Source organism: Heterocephalus glaber, unplaced genomic scaffold (genome assembly GCF_053883595.1).
Source record: "Heterocephalus glaber isolate CG9 unplaced genomic scaffold, H.glaber_assembly_v1.0 deba00001497, whole genome shotgun sequence".
NCBI lineage: Eukaryota > Metazoa > Chordata > Mammalia > Rodentia > Bathyergidae > Heterocephalus > Heterocephalus glaber.
Window position 1 is genome coordinate 70,561,673 of NW_028258320.1, and position 20,717 is coordinate 70,582,389.

Here is a 20,717-nt window from a genome sequence, read left to right on the forward strand (position 1 = left end):
CTGACAGAGCTGTTTCATGATAGACCGATGATATGCTAGTTTTAGAGAAGTGTCTGTTTAAATAGCTTTCCATTAAAACTACTCATCCAATGTTAAGTAAAGAAATGAGAAATATCCTCCTCCCACTGTGGGAAGCTTCGGCTGTCTCGTGAAATTCCCTCTGCCAGCTCCCACCTGGGTACTGTTATGAATCCTCATTTTCTTCTCTCCAGCCTGTTATTTTAAGTAAGAAAACTGGTAACACAGACAACAAGGACAGGTGTCTTTCCAAGGTAGACGGGATTCATAATGAGGGCCAGGGTTGACTTAGCCCCTCCCACCTCCTCCACAGTAGAGCTGGGCGGGGCCTAGAACCACCAGCCACAGGGAGGGCTCCAATTAAAAAGGGAAATTAATTTACATTTTGGAGCCCTACCTGTGACTATGCAGAAACAGATAAGACAACAGTGCCGTCTAATTTGACTCAGCTGGCACCAAGGGAATGGTGGGAGCTGTTAATAGCCCTTTAAATGTCTGTGCACCCGCAATGGATGGCTTTTTTTTTTTTTTTTTTTTTTCTTTCTTTCTCCTTTGCCAGAATCAATACAGGGCAGATGTGAAGTGGATGAAAGGCGCAGGCTGGGTCGCCACCGGGTCATTAAACGTGGAGCAGGCGAAGAAGGCAGGAGAACTCATTAGTGAGGTGAGGTTTCCTGACAGCGTGTAACAGGCCTGGCTGCATTAGGCGTGCAGTGTTTCTGTATAAAATTAAAATAATTTCCACTCAAAAGGCAAAGCCACATGAAAGGCCTCAAAACCCGGACTAGGGCTGGTAATTAGAGGGAAACCACATACCAAACACGCACCAGTAGGGGCCCATAGAGCCCTGGCAAAAACAGAGTGGGTGACAAATGATATTATGAATACTAATGACAATCAAATGGAGCTCAATTGCTACCCGCCAACTTACCTTTTTAATGAAGGAACACAAGAGAGATGATGAAAAGATTCATTTATTGCACCCAGAAAGCCCTTTTGTGGCTTTATGCACATTTTCTTCCTCTCTTTCTGCCACAGTGTAGTTTGAATATTCACGTGGTGTCCAGCACAATGACGTGGTTGGTTCTTTTTTGTGTGTGTGGAGGGGTGTCTCACTTCTACTGTGTTTAAATCTCACTCTGGTCATCCGGGCTGGACCCTGAAGTATTACTACTTATGAAAAGAGAGCCATTTCCTCACATTTTAGGACAGGTTCATTGGGTGGCAATTTTATTTTATTTTAATTATTTATTTATTTATTTTGGTACCAGGGATCAAACTTGGGTCCTTGTACTTGCAAGGCAGGCAGCAGAACCACTGAGCTAAATCCCTGGCCCTGGGCGGCAATTCTAAAGACCAAATCAGGGGTTTTTCAGCCTTAGCACTAGGGACACTTTGCCAATTCTTTGTTGTGAGGGGCTGCAGTATCCCTGGCCTCTAGATGCCAGTAGCTCTCTCTGCTCAATTGTGTCAACTAAAAAGTTCCCAGACATTGGCAAATGTCCACTGGGAGGCAGAACTGCCACTGCAGTAGGCACCCAGCGAGCTGTCCTTGGCTTATGTTCACACCGAGGCTGAACGCTGTAAATTACTCATATCTGCCCCCTCTTCGTGTCTGTCTGGGGTGGCCCTGGCTGAGAAGGCAAGTGAGCATTTAATTGCAGCAGAGTAGCCTGGTCTTTCTGGACTTTACTGGATAGGGAGGAGCCATAGCCCCTGAGAACCTTAACTTTGCCATTGAGGCTTCCAGGACCTTGTTTTGAGAAGATTTTCATACTGAATTCACAGCCAAAACAGAAAGTCTCTTCTGTTGGCTTTTCGAATGCACCTATTCAGCATTGATATTTTCCACTGGCTGAACGTTCCAGTGAACTGACACATCCCAGACTTGATTTGGAAAGTGGCCTCCGTCTGGTAGGTCACTGTTAGGGACCTTAGACAGCGCTCAGGGCTCTGGGATCTCAGTGGAGACAGGCACTGCCCTACCATTTTGGCTAATTGAAGGAAGGCCCTCGCAGGGGGATAACCAAGAAATGCTTAGAGGAACAAACATTTGGAGTATACGTCCACACCCTTGGTATCAGGCCCACTCACAGAAGGAAATGAAGAACAAAAACCACTGGATACATAATTAAGTCTTGAACATAGTTCCCTTGGGTGTCAGTCTGGCAGCCAAGAGATCTTTTGGAAACCACTCACCCCATAGTGGTTCTAATTTGTCACCTCATTTTGCAAACTTTCTCAAAACATTTGCTTATCTTTTTTGATGTCCTTGCCTCAGACCAGTCCTCAAATTAAGTAAGTAAGTAAGTAAGACATCTTTCAGCAGCCTTTCCAGCACCCTCATTGTAGAGTGGCATACTTCTCTGGGTTAGTGCCAAATTGAGCTGACTTTTTAACCTTTAGAAATCAGCAAACCACTTCCCTAGAGAACCAGATAGTAAATATTTTCAACCTTGCAAATTATATGGTCTGTATTGCAGCCAGCTGCAAAATGGCCACAGGCAACATGTAAATAAATGAGCAGGGCTGTATTTCAATAAAACTTTATTTACAAAAGACACGTAGTGGGCCAGATTTGGCTGTATCTAAGACCTCCTAGCACAGTACACAAAAATCTAAATAAATGAATGGATGTTTGTAAAAGAAGTTTAATTTGGGAAAACATAAACACCATGGTCCTATAAAAAAAAACAAACAACCATTTCAGACCCCTGGAATTGCACTTTGATGAAAAAAGGTAATTCTTTAAACATGATTTTTCAGAACACTTAAAAATTGGGTACCCGTGTCTCTGCCAGCACTTAAATTTTTTGTTTCAGTGTTTTTTAAACTATATAATGACTGCTGTTAGTAATAGTACCCTTTTTTTGTTATTGTTGTATTTTAAAGGATTAATATATATGTTAACTGAACCCAGCTCTAGAGTGATTGGCTAGTCTGCACTCTGTTAAATTTGGGGCTTTTGACTGTGGTGCTGTCTGCCAAGTCCTTTTGTGGAAGGAAAATAGAAAGCTTCAATGGATAAAGATAACTATGAATGCTCTTTCTTGCTTAGAAAGGCCAAACTAAGATATGTAAACAACTGCAACATGGTATTTGAACCCTATAAAAAGAATCCTTTCCTAAGTGTGTATCCTGCAGTATTTTACTGGTATGACCTAATTTTGAGATATTGTCTTTCCACCTGGTAGAAATACTTTAATGTTAATTGTCATGAGGTTATTCTTAAATTGAAACAAATATTAACCTGAAGCCACCTAGGATATAAAGATAGAGGAAGCAGAATAATAATTATGTTCACAAATTCACTCTAATCTCAAGCAACCTATGATTTTCTCTTTCAAATGGCATGAAAGAGCAGCACAAAATTCACAGCTTTGATCTTTTCCTGCTCAACAGAAGAAGTACCGTCAGCATCCAGATGCTTTGAAGTTTACCAGTATTAAAGACACTCTGGAGATGGTCCAGGCCAGAATTAGTTATACCCAAGCAGTGGACGTAAGTGATAATGTATATACATTATGACTCTAAGAGTGGGCTCTTCTTTCAACAGTGCGATTGAAGCAGAGGGGATCTCTGGCTTGCTCCTTCTGTTGTCCTGAGGATGAAGGAGCGCCTTGTCCTTTGTGGGCTCCCCTTAGCAGGGGTGCTTCCTCATTAGGATGCAAACAGGGCGTTCCTGCACTTCAGGATGCCAAGTGGGGCTGAACACCCCACTGACCCATGATGCTCTTCTTCCTTCCCATTTGCATGTCTTGCTGATTTGTCAGTGATGAGGCCTTTCCCCCTCTCCTTTTGTTTGAAAGCATTCTTGTTAGAACTGAGACGTTCGCTGAAATTCTTACTAATTAGAATACTGATGCTATGCTTTGGGCTTTTGGGGATCCAAGGACAGGAACTGTTCTCTGATTTTCCCAGACTTTTAAATTAATCTGGGTCTAGTTTAGACATTAGCGTGACTCCCAAGCCATTTCCCATATTCCCTTTGTAATGGGAAACCAAGATTTGGCTCTTTGCTCTCCCAAAATGAGGTTTGCTAGAGACTAAATGGAATGATGAAGTCCTATAAAAATTCACTTTAAAACCTGGATTTGGCTGATTCAGCTGAGAAACGTCCAGGGATCTTGTGTAAGGCAGGCCTGGCTTTTAAATATCTTAAAACTATTCACCTTACCACAAGCAACATTTACAAACCTTGGGGTCAGGAGCTTCAAAATTCCCTCCCTTGCTTCTGAGCAGTATGGCCATGCCTCATTCTACAGACACTTGAAACTACTTGAGTGCCTGTCAGAATAAAAGATGGGATGATTCACAAGTTTAGGAGTTCAGGAATTTATAATTTTTTATAAATTAAAATCAAATCAAATTCTGAGAAACGCAGATGGTCAAACAAGAATTTTTCAGAAGAAAAACAATCCTTACTTTGTCCTTACCCTAACCAACTCTAGGGGGCACTGCTGTGATATGTAGAAACTTGGACCAGGCTGATAAGATTTGAGATGGAAAAGCCTTGTTTAGAAACTTTCTCTGGTGGCCAACTCCATGTGTCACTGCAAACTACCAGGATATCAGAAGCCCAAATCAAAGTCGTGGGTAGACCTGCGGAGGGGATACTTATTAGGGCAGGAATGCATGTGATGGGGAAGAGGTGAGGACCGAGGCGGGCGTGGTGAAGCCTTGCCGGCGGAAGAGCCATCTCCTTGCACGCTTTCTGCATCCAGACACCTGCTCACAGCTTAGAGTTAATAATCAATTACACCTTGATAAGTAGACCTCATTTTCTCACTTGACACTCATCTCAGTAGTGTACTAAGCGCCGAGTGTTCATGGAGGGGAACATTTCAGCCTGCCATGTTCTGAGCTAGAAAGTAGAACTGGGGAGATGTTGACATGCGTGTCACCCTGCTGGCTGTGAGATCTGGGTAGAGACAAAGTGCCGGCAATCATGTCTCCAGGAGGACGTGGCAACTGCAGCTCCTTGATCTCCTGGAGTGTAACTTGGCTCATGGCTGCGTGGGGGAGGCTCTGGGTTTCATGGAGAATCTCTCCATCCACAGAGGTTGTACAAGGAACAAGGAGAAAACATAAAGCATCATTATACGCAGACTGCCGACCTGCCTGAAGTCCTGCTGGCCAAGCTGAATGCCATGAACATCAGTGAGGTGAGGCTACCAGAAGGACACTGGTGTCCGTGGCTGGAAGTGAGGATGCTTTCATGCCCTGTGCCTCGTGCTCAAATGCACCTGCCCTGCTTCAGTGTGCCATCTTGAAATTCACGATCGCTTTGAACAAGGGTCCTGACTCTTTCATTTGCACTGGGCCCTGGAAATGATATAGCTGATCTAGCAGAAGAGATAAGTTTTGGGAAGAATGATAGAGGCAAAAGTATGTGCCTTAGTACAAAGGGCCTGTGGAGGAACCGACATTTGAGCTCTCAGTATAACTGGGTATATCCAGTGGCTGTGCCAAGGAGAGACCTGGTGGGTTTAACTCCTCCCTTCCGTAATGTCAGCATCCCCTGCCACTATCTCTGTTCCCTGACAGAGACATTTGGCTTTTCTTTATCTTTGATAAAAAGCTATGCAAATGTAGCCTATGCTTCCTCCTTTGAACCAACTTGTGCTCAGAAAAATAGGACTCCAAAGGCCTTGCTTTTAATCCTTCCCCTCTATGGCTTTACCTGCCAAAGGTGGGTGTGCGGCCAGAGCCATCTCTGTTAATTTGTTCTAGGCCACAGTGATCCCTAACCCCAGCAACTTCAAGGTTGACATCTGAGAGAGAATCCCACACCAAACCAGATTCCCATTTTGGTAAACTGGAAACTAGGAAGCCACTAGGTGATAGGAAGGTCTTCACTGTGCACTTTCCCCCACTAGACCCGTTACAAGGAATCCTGGAGCAAACTCCGAGACGGTGGATATAAGCTGAGGTTGGATGCCATTCCGTTCCAGGCAGCAAAGGCTTCTGGCCAAATCATAAGTGATGTGAGTATCTGGTGCTGTGACAATGTTAAATCCTAACCAGTTTTCACTCCTTCTGCCTCTAACCCCTGCCTTCTTTTGCCTGTGGATAATAGCCTCTCCTCTTCGAACTGACTGTGTTAGGGCAATCAGATAATGGCCACTGAGAAAGAACATATCTTACAACAAAAAATTCCCTAGCCCGGTGTACAAAGCCAAACGCTGGGTTGTAAACATGGCCCCTGGGCAGATGAGATGCACCCTCCACCAAGAGTTTCCCTAAAGTGAGTCTGTGTGCAGAGACCACTAACAATGCCTGCACCTTCCTCCAGCCCCGGCCGCCCAAGTGCTAACGCATCCTGCCATTTCATAGCTGAGCCCTTTAGTCATTGGGAGTCTTGCATATGAAAGAATAGACCTTTTGACGACTCCCTCGCGTTTTCTTTTAACTCACCCAGTTACTGTCAAAAGAACAAAACATTTTCGCCCAATACCCACCTCTTCCATTCTCTGTCCCTTGTCCCCGAGCTGTTACTCTCTCCCGCTCTCTTTCCCTTTAGTACAAATACAAAGAGGCATTTGAGAAAATGAAAGGACAGATGCTTGGCTCCCGGAGCTTGGAAGATGATCTCAGCCTTGCACATTCAGTGCATGCGACCTCGCTGCAGAGTGATGTAAGTGGGAGAAAATGCAATGGGAGCTGTGGGGTTGCACCTAGCTGCGCTCCAGGCATGGCCACCTGGTGCTTGGCTTTGTGTCTTCCTCCCTAAATGAGGCTGGATGAGTTGACTCCTTAGTTCCCTTCTGAGCTGGGAATTCTTCTTTTTTTAAATTTTGTTTTGTTTTTGGTACTGGGAATTGAACCTAGGGCTTCCACACTAAGCTACGACCCCTGTCCGATTTTTATTTTTTATTACTACACCTGGCTGCATTCTTTGGTTTAGACCTGTGGCTGCACATTGAGGGCCTGTGGGCTGGATTTGACCTGCAGAGGTATTTTGTTTGATCTGTAAAGTGCGTTAATAACAAACATTTAATAATGACAAATTCTGCATAAGATTCTCAACTCCCGACCAGAAGCTGGATTGGACTCTTGAAGGCTACAGTTGATCAAAATTGTTCACTGATGGTCCACATGGAAGAGACGCGTGTTCTCCTGGCCATATAGCCACTCCTCCTCTCCAACTTCTTGCTTTGCTTATTTGTGCTTTCTGCACAATTACAGCCACCACCCTCTGACTGTCAACTGAGACCTTCTGCTGGCACATGTGTGCATACACCATCTCCTTGTACATATGTGAGTTAGCTACTGTCAGTGATGAAATTTATACCCAACATGTCACAGAGAAGGCAGTACGCTCATGTACAACATCTCATTTAACCATCAAATTGTCTCTAGAGACTCCACCTTCGAATTCATCTTCCCTTACTAAGAAGGAGATTGACCTTTGAGTGCTCAGTTCCTTGCCTAAGGTCAACTAGGAAAAGGCCAGGCCAGGATGGAGATCCAGTTCATCTCTCGTGCTCTTTCCATAGCTTCACATGTTCTCTGCTTTGGTTTTCCCTTTTCTAACATCTTTCTCCCTTCTGTCCTGGGTTGCTGACCTATGAATGTGAGGCTGGATGTGAATTGTTCTTAGCCTTGTGCTAGGTAGGGGTGAGGGCAGGATCAGTGGAGGTGGGAGTGAGAGGTTAGGACCAAGTGGCTGGAGCTTCAGGAAGGCTGTGGAAGGGGATGGAGAAGGAGAGGAAGAAAAGGGGCTTATGTATCTGAATCCCAGGTGCACTCTGAGTGGATTTCCCAGACCCTTAAACAGCTTTTCCCAGGAGTGTATGAAGTGGTGATGTGGAACGAACCCCGCCTTCCTCTCAGGATGCAGGCTGGCTTTTGGGAACGTCATTCATCCAGGACTGGCTCTCCAACAGCCACCTCACCACTCTTGGCTCCCAGTGACTAGGAAGTTGTCTAATATTTTGAGGAAGCTCTCCTCAAACTAGGGAAAGAAGAGAATCCTTGGTGTCTAACCCTGAACTTAAGTGGACAATGAGGAAACGATACGATGGATGGAGTGCAGGGTTGCCATGCATCTTGCCTCTAGAACACTGGAAGATCTAAAGCACTGAGCAAGGGAGCCAGCGTTATATGCGGGGGCCCCAGCATTATATCTATACCTTGAATGTCTGTGTTTTCCCCCACTCAGGGACCCATGAGTCTTCTTCATCCAAATCAGTGGCCTCTAGGAGCTGGAGTGGTAAATGTCAGGGCCTGGAGTCGAGCCCTGCTTGAGGCCAGTCCTTGAAAGAAAGGAGAGTGGTTTCTGCCAGGAACACCCCCGGAGCTGACCAGGGATGATTGTACCACAGATGTTCTCCCTGATGGTCGCATTGCAAATAGTAGCTTTGAACTGGCTTCTGTTGATCTGTCTGCCCCTCTAGGTGAATTACAAGAAAGCCTTTGAACACTCAAAGGCACTCTTCCATCTGCCGCTGGATATGGTAACCCTAGTGCATGCCAAGAAGGCTCAGACCCTGGCCAGTGACCAGGACTACAGACACCCGCTCCCCCAGTACACTTCCTTGGAGGAAGACCTGAGGCTGTGCTGTGCCAAGAAGGCTCATAAGTTGCAGAGCGAGGTAAAGGGACTGCGCTGTCCCTCGGGGTCCTTCTCCTTGCAGGTGCGACAGTGCAGGAAGTAGTAATCTGCAAGTTCCTGTGGGTGGTGAAGGCTCCAAATCAGGAGTCCTAAGCCCACATTTTCTTTTGAAACACAACCTGACAGCCCTGAAGCACAGCAGCCACCATGTATTGAGTATTTTTGCTGAATTGAAAGCATTGTGTTGTCACACGTTATCTCATTTAATCCTCATAGTAACTCTATCGAAAGTCTTTATCCCCATTGTACAGAAAAATTACAGAGGTGCAAAGGAGGTAAACCGCTTACCCAAGATCACACTGCTACACCTGAGAAATGGGGGTGCTGGGTTTGAACTGAAGGTTCCCTCCAGGTTCATGATTATTCATGTTCAAGATTTGCCAGGGGTTTGGCCTGTGCCTCAGGGTAATTCTGGGTGCCTCCTCCATTCCTGTCCCTGCTTTAGGGAGGCCTGGGTTGTGTTGGGAAGGGCTGCTTGGAACCTGCCCCTCCTGATAACCCAGGTCAGGGACAGGAGCGTGTCAGGGAAGGCTGGGAGCTCCGGGAGGTCCTTTCATGGCATCTTTCTGCTCCTCTGATGTGTGTGCTGTGCTCTCTGCAGCAGGCAAGCCTGGGAGGGCCTGGAAATATAGAGCTTCCTCATTCCCACCAAGGGGCAGCACGTGCTTCCAGCAGGCAGCAGTGTCCTGCCTGGTACTCACCTGGGCCCCATCTTGGTGGGTTTGCACGCGATCGGGTTTTCGGGGAATGAGCCTGTGTAGGGAAGCAGCATGCGGCACTAAACTTCTTCCCTGGTGTGGCAGTGCTGATGAGCCAAGCGGCGCTCATATCTGGTATCTGTTGTCTGTTGGAGTTGTACACCCGGGTGCAGCGTTTACTGAATGACACCAACTGTCAGGAACCCAGAGCAGCTGGAGGAAGGAGGGCGCTGCCAGGCTTATCTCAGGGCCTTGTCACTTAACACAGAGCCCAGCGTGCCCTGCCTCACATTGTGATGGCAATTGGAAGGCTGCACACCCAGGGGGCACCTCGCGGGCTGAAGGGAGTGAATTGGGGGAGCCTTTAAACTGTCATCCCGAATCACTCAGGCACACGCACTTGCCCTACCCATGAAGATTCAGACAGGTCGTTGCCAGGCTATTTTGGATTCGTTTATCAGTTGTGTCTTAACCTATGATTAATTGATGCCTCCCACTGCTGCTGGGTTTTGTTTTAGAAGACCTGAGAAGCCATTTGCACATTTGCCCCCAAGAAGCCTGACTTCCTAACCACAATCCACTCCAGCTTATTTTTTGATAGCGCACATTAAAATAAAACCTGTCTTTCGTCCCTATAACAGCTACTCTGAGTCAAGTGACAGCAGAATTATTTCCTTCTGACTTGCCCGCCCCTGCCATGAGCATTTACTCAGGAGCATCTATCTGTGTGATTGCTGAGTAGAATAAATCTGAGAGAGGGGCTTGGCCTTGAGTTCTAGTTCTGATGTTGTTGGATGCTATGCCAGGAGACCCCTGGCTTCTCTCTGCTTCCTTGTTCTGAGTTTGGCTTTGCTGATCCTCTATGGTGTTGCTTGTAGAATCTGTACCGCTCGGACCTGAACTTTATGCGAGGCGTTGCCTGTGTCATCCCAGGCACATTAGAGATTGAAGGGAGAAAGAAAGCATCTGAGCTCATCAGCGAGGTAACTGGGTTCTCTGGAGGGGCACAGGGTGGAGGGGACATTGCAGTCGGTCTGTCTTCTGCTAAAGCCTGCTGCAGGTAGGCTGTTGGCAGCAGGAACTCCCTAACTTCCCTCTTGCCTGGCTTCTTTTCTTACTGGATTCTCCATTCATGCTGGGTGCCACTTAACACAGCTCGGTGGATATCAAGTCTGTTGCTCCATTACCATGGCTTATAAGATGTACTCTCCTTATGTCCCTTTGAAAAGGGACTCTGTGTTACAATGCAAAGCAGACAGGCTTTGGAGATCTGGATTGAAATTCCAGACCAGTACTCATTTACTGTGTGACCTCAGGCCTGTGACTTGCTTTCTCTGAGCCTCAGCTTCTTAATTAGTCAAATGGGGATACTCGTCCCTCCCTCATTTAGTTTTTGTAAGGATTACCACTCATCTAAGCACTGTGCTTCTATGGCAACTACATATGAAGTGGTTCTAGATGCTTGGTGATTATTTCTTGGTAAAAATAGGAAAGTCTTCGAATACTGAGCTTTCTGCACTCCTAGGGAAACTTCCCCAGGGGGGAGTGACAAGGTAATATTCACGCTAATGCAAGGACAGAAGGGTGCGTCAGGACCCAGAGAGCTCCAGGGGTCTGATATACCCTTGCTCAGCTCTCCTGATGCTCTGCGTGTTCAAAGAAGTCTCTAAAGCCGAGGTTTCTAAAGCTCATGCTGCATCAGAATGCTGTTTGGAGCTTGAAATCCCTCACAGAAGCCTGGGCTCCTTGGGCGGTGTTCTGAACCCTCTCCTGTTGGGGACCGAGATGCAGGCATGTGTGTTGTTTGAAGCTTGTGGTTTGTGGCACACCCTCGGGTAGGGGCAAACCCTCAGCTTAAAGGTTGCATTCACTTCCACAGCGAAGGTTTCTCTCCCTCTCCCACCAGTGTGTGACTCCTGCCACTGCCCTCCCCTCCTCCCTGTTCTCCAGCTCAGTGAGTGTGCAAGTCACAGGGCAGGTGAACAACTGCATTTGGAGCCCCAGTCTTGCAGTTTGTGCAAAACGAGGCTCTAACTAATACTCAGAGCTGGCTCTCCTCTGGGTTTATACCTATGGCATCATCTTCTTTCTCTGTGTGTGTGAATTCAGAGTAAATACCGTCAGCATCCTGGCTCCTTCAAGTACACAGCCGTGACAGACACCCCCAACCTCCTTCATGCAAAGTTCAGCAACCAGATTACCAATGAGGTAAAAATCTGCTGGTGGCTTTTTAGAAACTGCTAGATTGTTAACAGTACATGTGAATGTTTATGGGCTGCAAGGAGGGGGTCAGATGTGAGCAGTTATGTGGAGGTTTGGAAAGGAAAGCATTGTTACGAAGAGCTCGTATGTTTTCCAGAGGGAGAAAAGCCCCTGTCTCACTCCTCTAGACATGGACCAGCTGCATCAGTGCCCCCTGGGAGCTACTGGATATGCCCAAACTCCCTACCCTGGAGCTACGGAATCCAAAGAGTCCTTTAACGAGAGCCTCAGAGGATTCACCCTAAAGTCTGAGAAGTTACAGTCCATAATTCATTTATTCTATCTAGGCGAATATTGGCTGACCAATCTCATCTCATCATCCCGATGGTCCCTTATAAGGCGGACTGATTTGTAGTCATCCAAGGACAGTTTACAGTGTGGTGATTGTCAGTGGACCCTCCCCTCTTCTCACTATTTACCTAATTCATGCTTTACCAGCAGAAGGGAGGTGTAGGAGAAGAAATCTTGTTCCATAAAGTCATCTTTCCTGCCTGTTGGTTCTACTTCTTGCAGTTGCTCAGCTACAGGCTTGAAATAGGTGAGCTGAGCACCGACTCAATGGTGAATCATCTTTAGTTTGTAAGATTCTTCTGACTCTAACTTTCAGAAGTCAGATGAGATTTGGCTATTTATACTGTTAACTCCCACATTCATCCCAAGTCAGAGTAAGAAGTGGCAGCTGGGGAAAAACAAGTCCAAAGAGGTGGAAATTCAGGGTTTTAAATATTGATGTTATCAGTTTTCAATCCTTATTTAACCTTCTTGACTCCATTGTGCACCATGTGCTACGAGGCACTGATGACCTTTAGGATGGAGGCCTCTGGCCTTGGAGAATTAAGCAAACCCAGACCCAGTTCTAATCACGGAGAGTTGACTAGACAGCCAGGACACCCTTGGCCTGAGTCCACTCACACAAAGGATTCTGGGGCATTAGGAGAGAATTCAGATCAGGACTGGGCCCCTCCCTTCCACCAGGCAGGGATGCTGCTACATTTCCCAGGTCTAGCATTGTCTTGTGCTGTGTCCTCAAGGACACAGTCAGTGATGTGAGCAATTCAGTGAATAGTATTCTTAAATGTATTTGTCATTCCTCGGTCTATTGTTTTCCAAAGCAAATTGCAATGGCTTTTATTTTTTGACTCCAGTGGAGTCCTGGAGAGTGTCTTTATTGAAAGAAACCTCTTCCCTGAGGCGACAGTGTACCTGGGCCTCTGGAATGCCTTTAACTACCTTGCTTCCTAGCTGCAAAGGAGGGCCGCCCAGCACTGCAGAAACGCACAGCTCTGACCTCCTTGCCTTTTCCTTTTGGGCACAGCGCCTCTATAGAGCAGCTGGAGAGGATGTGAGACACCAGTACACCACGACCCTGGGTCTGCCCGAGTTCGTCAGAGCCAAAACAAACGCAGCCAATCTGAGCAATGTAAGCTTTTCTTGCTACTGAAGTTCAAGTGTTCTCTAAAGTTGTGCATGTTGTGTCTGTGATCTAGCAGCAAGCTTTCTGGCATTCACAGAGGCTTTTAAAAATGTGCGCGCTAGATGCCCATGTTAAATCCACATACCTTTTCACAGAAGTGTTGCATGCATATGTGTGCTCGGAGACTACCACAGGGTGTGTGCTAATGAGATTTTTCTCTGCAAAATAGAAAGCTTTTGCTTATCAGAGATCGATTCTGGAACACCGCGCTGCGAATGAAAGGGGAAGCCTCTGGTCACTGTTTTGTGTAATTTTTTTTAAAGATGTACATGTGTTCCCACTTTAGGCAAAATACAAGGAGTCTTGGTGTAATCTTCGTGCTCAAGGCTACAAGCTGACAATAGACGCGCTCCCCTTCCAGGCTGCGCGGGCCTCGGGAGATATAGCCAGTGATGTGAGTGGAATGCTCTGACCTTCTGTCTTGCCTAATATCTGTTAGCTTCATGTAAAACAATGTCTACAGCTGATTTTCTTGAATTAAAGCAAATCTATAACCATGTGAGACAGGATGTCACCTGCGGAATATATTAGTTATGAATGAGATCCTTTGGCGGAGGGAGGGAGAGAAAGGCTCTGTTAGTCACAGGCTAAATTCCGTAAAGGTCTCTAGCAGGAGGGAGTTGAGGGTTTATTTCAAATTGGAAAATCAAGGCAGCCATCCCGGGGAACGTGTGAGCAGCCTGCTTTGAAACTCCACCCCAAGGAGAGGAAGACTGGGCTGGGAATCGCAGGCATTGGAATGCACTTCCCCTCAGTCTCGGTAATTTCCCTCATCTGTGCTGGGCTTTGCCTGCTGAGTTTCACCACTCTGCTGATAACAGTCATAGTTTTGGGACATGAAGGTGACTCTCTTTCCCACAAACAAATCACAGAAAATGTGGACTTCAAATATGTGAGTCCTGTCTGTTGGGTTTAATGTTTTGCCAAGTGCGAATGGCTGAAGCACAAATTTCTCTTTTAGCCGTTTTGATAAATTCCTTCTGGCTACAGGATGTGTAAGGGGGTGAGGCCTTGACTTGGGTTCTGATGATCTGGTTTTAATTATTTAGGAAGAGTGGAGCCATGTTTTAATTATTCATCCCCAGGGAGGTGGGGGGGTCTCTGACCAGGCCCACCACTGTGGGCTTAGAAGGCTCACCCCAGTGTGAGAAGAGGCGATTTCTCTAGGGTCTGCAGTGACAATGCGCAGAGGGACCGTGAGCAGGCTGTGTGCTGGCCCTGACACCTGTTCTTCCCTCCCAGTTTCTCTATAGACATGACTTTGCGAAGGAGCGAGGGAGGCTCATTGGGGTCCGGAGTGTAGATGACGACCCCCGGCTGCAGCATTGCCGGCGCATGGGCCAGCTGCAAAGCGAGCGTCAGTACAAGTGGGAGGCAGCCAGCAGCCGAGCCCAGTGCCACCTGCCCATGGACATGGTCCACCTGGTCCACGCCAGGAAGGCCCAGGCCCTGGCCAGCGACCATGACTACCGGAGCCAGTGCCATGAGTTCACGGCGCTGCCTGAGGACCTGAAGATGGTCTGGGCCAAGAAAGCCCATGCCCTCCAAAGTGAGGTAAGGGGCTTGTAGCATGCAAACCAGCCTACCTGCCTTCCCTCCATGCCTCTTCCTTGGCCTTTGGTCCCTCCCTGGACCAAATAATGACTTGTCTGGCCTCTGTCATCTAGGGTGGAATCATTTATTCCATTATTTAAGCAATATTCATTGAGCACCTACTATGTTCCAGGCACTAAGGTAGGCCCTGAGACTATAGCAGTCAACAAAAGCGTGAAAACTTTCCTATACTCTGAAACTTTCATTATCCTAGAAGGAGATAAACCAGGATAGATAAGGAAAATGTAGACTGTCTTATGGTGATACATGCTAAGGAGACAAATGGAGCAGGGAGGTCTGGTGGGAGGATGTGAATGTGTGTGTGTGTGTGTGTGTGTGTGTACATTCACATGCGCAGTTTAAAATAGGGCATTAGCTGGATATAGTGGTGCACACTTGTAATACCAGCACTCAGAAGGCTGAGGCAGGAAGATCCCTGTGAGTTCAAGGCCAGCTTGAACTACATAATGACTCTGTTTCCAAACTAACCCCCAAATAATAAAATAAAATAGAGGATAAGGGTAGTTCTCATTGGAAAGGCAATATTTCAACAAAGACCTAAAAGAAAGAGAGAGGGTATAGAGAATTATAGGCAAACAGAACAGTGTGTTCAAAGGCCAAGGACCAGGGCAGACACAGCCCTAGCATATTTGAGGCTGGAGAAAAGCAAGTGAGTGGGTGAGTGGGGGTATTTCAGGGGTCAGAGTCAGAGAGAGAACAGGATGAGACTGAGGACAGGAAAGGGAGAGGTGTCGACCATGGCCAACATTTACTGAGTGCTTCCTGTTGCTCTTGTCTTTGCTATAGCTCTGAGGTGGGGACAGTTGCTACTTCCAGTTAGGCCACAAGGGAGGGAGATACTGAAACAGGGCTGGTTCCAGAACCCACACTCTGAACTCTCTTGCTTCCTTGGAAGGAGCTCAGAGCAGAGGGATTGTGCCCCTTGTGGTGCCCATGTAGACCCTGAGACTCAGAAAGGGGAGGTGCTTTCCAGAGCTGGTGGGGGGTGCTACCAGCCCTTCCTGTGACATAGCTCTAGGGTCAGACTCTGAGCTGTTCCTCCCAGCTCCTCCACACCTGCTGTGTGAGCATGGGCAGGTCTGTGTCCTCAGGAAGCCCGGCCAAGCCATGGTAATGATGCCCTAGGGCATGGTAACAGGAATAGCGGGATTACTGCCAGTGTTTGTTGGGGACGTGCAGAGTGGCAGGATGGTGCCATGGGCCATTTGCTCCACAGCCACCCCGGAAGGAGGGTGCTCTCTTTTAAAAGGTAACCCAGGACCTGTTGGCACATTAGCCCTTTCTTCACTTTGATCCTGTGACGTCGTAGGTAGATATTCCTTTGTTGTGGCAGCCTGCCCCATGCGTTTCAAGATATTTAGGTACCCATGGAATCAACCAAAAAAGTTTCCAAATATTGTTAAATGTCCCCAGGGGGCAAAATTCGCCCTGGTAGAGAATATGGATCTCTGTGTGAATGGAGCCCTTCACGTGATGGCTGGGCTGTAGAGATACGACTGAGCACCAGCTGAGTCCGAAAGTGTCCCTCTATCAACGCTCCCAGTCCCGGTTGCCTTCAGGGCAATGTCTGCTCTCAGTTATATATTGAAGGAGATGGGGTACTATGAACACACAATAGGTTGTTTTTATTAATGTAATGATTAATTACAATTTGTCGTGCTGTGACATCACATCATTCACCACCAGGAAGCGTGTGGAGTAGACGGAGTTCATCAGGGCCCACACAGGGGACTTACTTACCGCAGTGCCAGCTCAAGTTCCTCTCAGAGTCCTTGTCCTACCTGAAGGCCACCGAGACCCTGAAAGCATGACCCTCCGGGGCCCACCCAGGGACCCTCTTGTCATGGCCCATTTTTTGGAAGGAAAGAAACCTTCTGAGACAGGAGGCAGGATAGACTCTTGAGGAAGACACTGAGGCCAAGTGGGAGAGGTAAGGGGGACTGAGCCAGGAGACAGACGGTGGTGGTAAGAACTCAGCTTTGTCCCTTACTGGTTGGATGTCCTCAAGTGACCATTTCACTCTCTAGGCCCTGTCTCTGCATCAGAAAGGCAAAGGTTTGAGCTAATCCATGAACTCAGCTTTTGAGATCTAAGGAAAAAAACATTGTTTTTTCAGTAGTGAGGATTGAACACAGGGAGCTGTAAGCTTCATCCCTAGCTTATTATTATTATTATTATTATTATTATTATTATTATTTATTGTTATTACTACTACTATCACATTTTGAGTAGAGTCTCTCTAATTTTCTCAGGCTGTACTTAAAATTGTGATCCTTCTGCCCTGCCCTCCCAAGTAGCTGATATTACAGGCTACGGGATGTGCCACCACACCTACGAAAAATGTTTAAGTGGTGGGATCAAAATATGTCAGATTTTATCTTACTGAGTAAGGAAAAAGAAAAAAAACTGAAGATATCTGAGGGTATTATTTATGTATCTGTTATTTCTGAAAAAAAGAGAAATTTTGTTGCTGTTTTAAGAGAACATAATCCCAAAAGGAAAAACGGTAATTGGTAATCTTGTGCTGACATTTAAAAAACAATATCTCTATTACTTTTTGAAGGCTAAGAAATTCTTTTGCAGTACTGGGGATTGAACTCGGGCCCTTCTGCATGGTAGGCAATACTCTACCACTGAGCTAAATCACTGGCCTTTCTTATTTATTTATTGGTTGATTGATTGATTGATTTTTAAATTTTGAAACAGAGCCTCACTAAGTTCCCTAGACTGTCCTCACCTCCTGCCTCAGCCTTCCGCATAGCTGGGATACAGGCATGTGGTACTATGCCCACCTTACATGTATTTTCAGACTACAAACTGGCTAACTTGGAGGTCTGAGTTCCAAGAGATTATAAAAGAGCAGACCTTGAAATTTCCAGCTGCTCCTGAGATTTCATCGTTATTACAGTCATGATCAAGAGTTTAATTTCACATGGATATTTTTCGTAGAGAAAGAAACAAATGTTTATCGAGAGTTCACTTGCCTGGGCATCTGGGAAGGAGTCTGCTCAGTCAAGCTGCTTCTCCTGCCCTCTCTTATCCATGCCAGAAAGAAAGCTTTGGACTGGGCCAGATGCTCGCTACTGGGGCTGAGCTCCTCAAGGTCATAGCTACACCCTGCTCTCCTCAGGAGCTCACCTGTCACAGCTGGCACAGGTGATGAAGTCCCTCACGGACATGTGCCACTTTGCCCATCTCCTTGGTTCTTTCCAACCCTGCTATTCCTTGTTCCTTCTGTGCACTCACACTGGGGCTGTAGGCAGTCCTGATGAGCAAGTGGCCAGACTTGTACAGGTGAGAGACCTCAGGTAGACACCTGAGGCTCACCCAGCTTTATTTCTCCACCAGAAAGAACAACATTAATAACAATTGCAACCTGAGCCTGGTGTTAGTATAAATATTTTGCACAGTTTCATTTAATATCTAGCCAGGTACTGGTGCCACTCACATTTTTATAGATGGAGCAATAAGTCACCAATAACCTATGTAACTTGGCCTAAGCCACAAGTGGGCAGGGAAATGACTTGCTCAAAAGCACGCAGCCAGTAAGAGGTGAAGAGGGTCTTCCAGCTCTGGATCAGTCTCTGGCTTCCTCAGGTGGCTGGATTATGAACCTAGGTGCTCTGGCTCCTGAGTCTGCGACCTTAACTATTACCAGCATGATTGATCCAGATTATGCAGCTGATGGCTTTCCTGAGACTCTAAACATCATTTGAACACCAACCTCATTCTGTAGATGAAAATAGGAACTTTCTTTTGCAAAATGAGAGAATGGCCTAAAGCAAGCTCTGCTGTACACAACCTAGTGATGACAATGTTTTTGGTGTTAGTTTTTGTTTTTGATTTTTTGAGGCAGGGTCTCGCTGTGCAGTTCAGGCTGGCCTTGAACTTGCAGCAAAACTCCTGCCTCAGCCTCCTGAATGCTAGGATTACAAGCATGTGCCACCAGGCCCAGCTGTGACAATGTTTCTTCTTTATATGACAAATATATGCCTTCTTATAGGAACCTCCTGGCTGCAGCTGCTTCCATCATTTCTGTGTTCATTAGAACTCAGGGACTCAATGCTGTAGCTGGTATATTTGCAACACAGGGCTCTGAAATAGGGGTTCCTGGATATCCTATGTGTAAATCTGTGATGGCTTCTAGACCTCAGTATGTATAAGGAAAAGAGTGAGGTGCCATTTGGGGAAGCCAGATTCAGCTGGGCAGTTTGAGAATGTCTATTATTATCTTAGACTCATTCTTCACAACCGTCTTTGGGTAGCTGACTCCTGTCTGCTCCCCTCTTCTCCCCTCTCCCCTCTTTTATCATGAAGTCTGGGGCAGGTATGTTGTTTTTAGGGTCTGCGTGAATAGTCAAAGATGGGCTGGGAGCTGAGATATCAATAGACAATCCATTTATAAGAGAGTCTGAGGCACAGTCAGATCTTTGGGGAACCTGCATCTTGCTTTCTGACTTACCTGCGATCGTACTGTTCAGCTCAACAAAAGGCGAGTTGAAAGAGCGCTCCCCACTTCATCTCGTTTATGAAAGGAGCAAGGCCTAGCTGTGAAGAGGCCCTGTAGGATTATTCTCTCCAACTTAGAAATTTATCCAATTTTCTTTGTTCTTTATCAGAGTAGAAGGCAAAAGCTTTGCTGGTGTAGACTGAAAGATCGCAATGTAAAAAGCAATCTTACTGACATGGGGTTTTGAAACCTGCTCCCGAGCCTGAGTGATGTCTCCCTTCACCAGTTGGAAAGCAGAGTTGAATTTGCACAGGGGCATTAACCAGCAGACAGTAGATCAGAAACGGACCCTCTTTGAGGCCAGCTGTGAGGAATGCTGTGAATCCTGAAATGAAAGAAAACTAAAAAGGCCGAGAGGCTGATTTCCGGAGTGATAGTTTGCGTTACAGACGAGGTTATATCTAAATTGAAGAAGCACCATCAACTTCGTTTAGATCCAAATTTTAGATTTCCTTAGAGAGGGTTCTTTTTCCACCTTTAAAATGCCTAATTTCCATAAAGAGAAGAAGAAAGGCACTTGGGTGACTGTCTCGTTGCAGGTAATGGTGGGCAGATCAAGGAATCATAATGAGATTGGATGTTTCAGCGAGCTCCTGATCAGACCCATTGTCTCAGAGCACCTCTTCGTGTTTCCTCCCAGGAAGGATGCTGTAATACTCATCTTCTTAGCCTTTTAAATAGAGGAGAAGGCCTAGTCCATATTTGCAATATAAGCAAATCAGAATAAGTCACAGTGGGAGGATGAGATAAACTGAGGCTTGAAAAGACTAAAAGGGCTTACTCCCTATTAGCCTGTTGCATCCAAATTTGTTGCAGCTTTGAGTCTTGCTGTACTTGCTTCCTGCCCCTTCCATTGTCATTACTGCAAGAACAAAACTCCAGTTGGCTCCTGTCCTCTCAGCTGTTTTCAGGAGACCAGAGGGGGTACTATGACCTTCAAGTGTCACAGAGGGAAACTGAGTCATATTTTGGTAGTGATTTGCTCCAGGTCACAGAAAGTTTGATCCAGGACTCAGAGCCCTTTTATTAACAGAACGGTGTGCAGAATATTTCTGGGGAGGCAGGTAGTCAGTCAGTCCCCTAGCTAACAGAATGAGACAAAATGTTCCTGGCAGATGCTTGGATTTGAGCACGTATTCATCTCTGTCTTTAAGTGATCCACTGCAGAAGTAATCACTTGCTTCAAAACCTGCTTCACCTGGTGTTGGGGGACTTTTTGTATCTTGGGCACAATCCATTATTTAATTCCTGGTAGAGTGCAAAAATTCAAACAGTCGGGCTTGATAACATATAGAATGTGCCGTCCATGAAGATATTGAACTGTTGTGATGAAGCATTATTATAAGTCAAGGACTTTCTTGAAATGCCCTAAACCACCTAGGTTATCTTCTGATAAAAGCCTGTGCTTCTTCCTGCAGTTTCGCTACAGGTCAGACCTGATGGGCATGAAGGGGACAGGATGGCTGGCACTGAGATCTCCACAGATAGAGAGTGCAAAGAAGGCTGGAGAGCTCATCAGCGAGG

At 46.4% G+C, this 20,717-nt stretch overlaps 1 protein-coding gene across 13 annotated transcripts in view; it reads left to right on the forward strand.

The window, feature by feature from the left end:
- The window catches only part of Nrap (nebulin related anchoring protein), a 68,121-nt gene that overhangs the window by 38,817 nt on the left and 8,587 nt on the right, over window positions 1–20,717 (forward strand). For 8 of the 13 annotated variants that reach the window (XM_087185272.1, XM_087185274.1, XM_087185276.1 and 5 more), the window contains 12 exons: window positions 578–682; window positions 3,421–3,519; window positions 5,079–5,183; window positions 5,898–6,005; window positions 6,542–6,655; window positions 8,418–8,615; window positions 10,212–10,316; window positions 11,443–11,541; window positions 12,911–13,015; window positions 13,356–13,463; window positions 14,312–14,623; window positions 20,612–20,716. In XM_087185272.1, coding sequence (XP_087041398.1) covers window positions 578–682; window positions 3,421–3,519; window positions 5,079–5,183; window positions 5,898–6,005; window positions 6,542–6,655; window positions 8,418–8,615; window positions 10,212–10,316; window positions 11,443–11,541; window positions 12,911–13,015; window positions 13,356–13,463; window positions 14,312–14,623; window positions 20,612–20,716 — 1,563 coding nt within the window. The remainder of the gene's footprint in view (window positions 1–577; window positions 683–3,420; window positions 3,520–5,078; window positions 5,184–5,897; window positions 6,006–6,541; window positions 6,656–8,417; window positions 8,616–10,211; window positions 10,317–11,442; window positions 11,542–12,910; window positions 13,016–13,355; window positions 13,464–14,311; window positions 14,624–20,611; window position 20,717) is intronic. The other 5 variants (XM_087185281.1, XM_087185283.1, XM_087185285.1 and 2 more) reach the window with 2 other exon arrangements.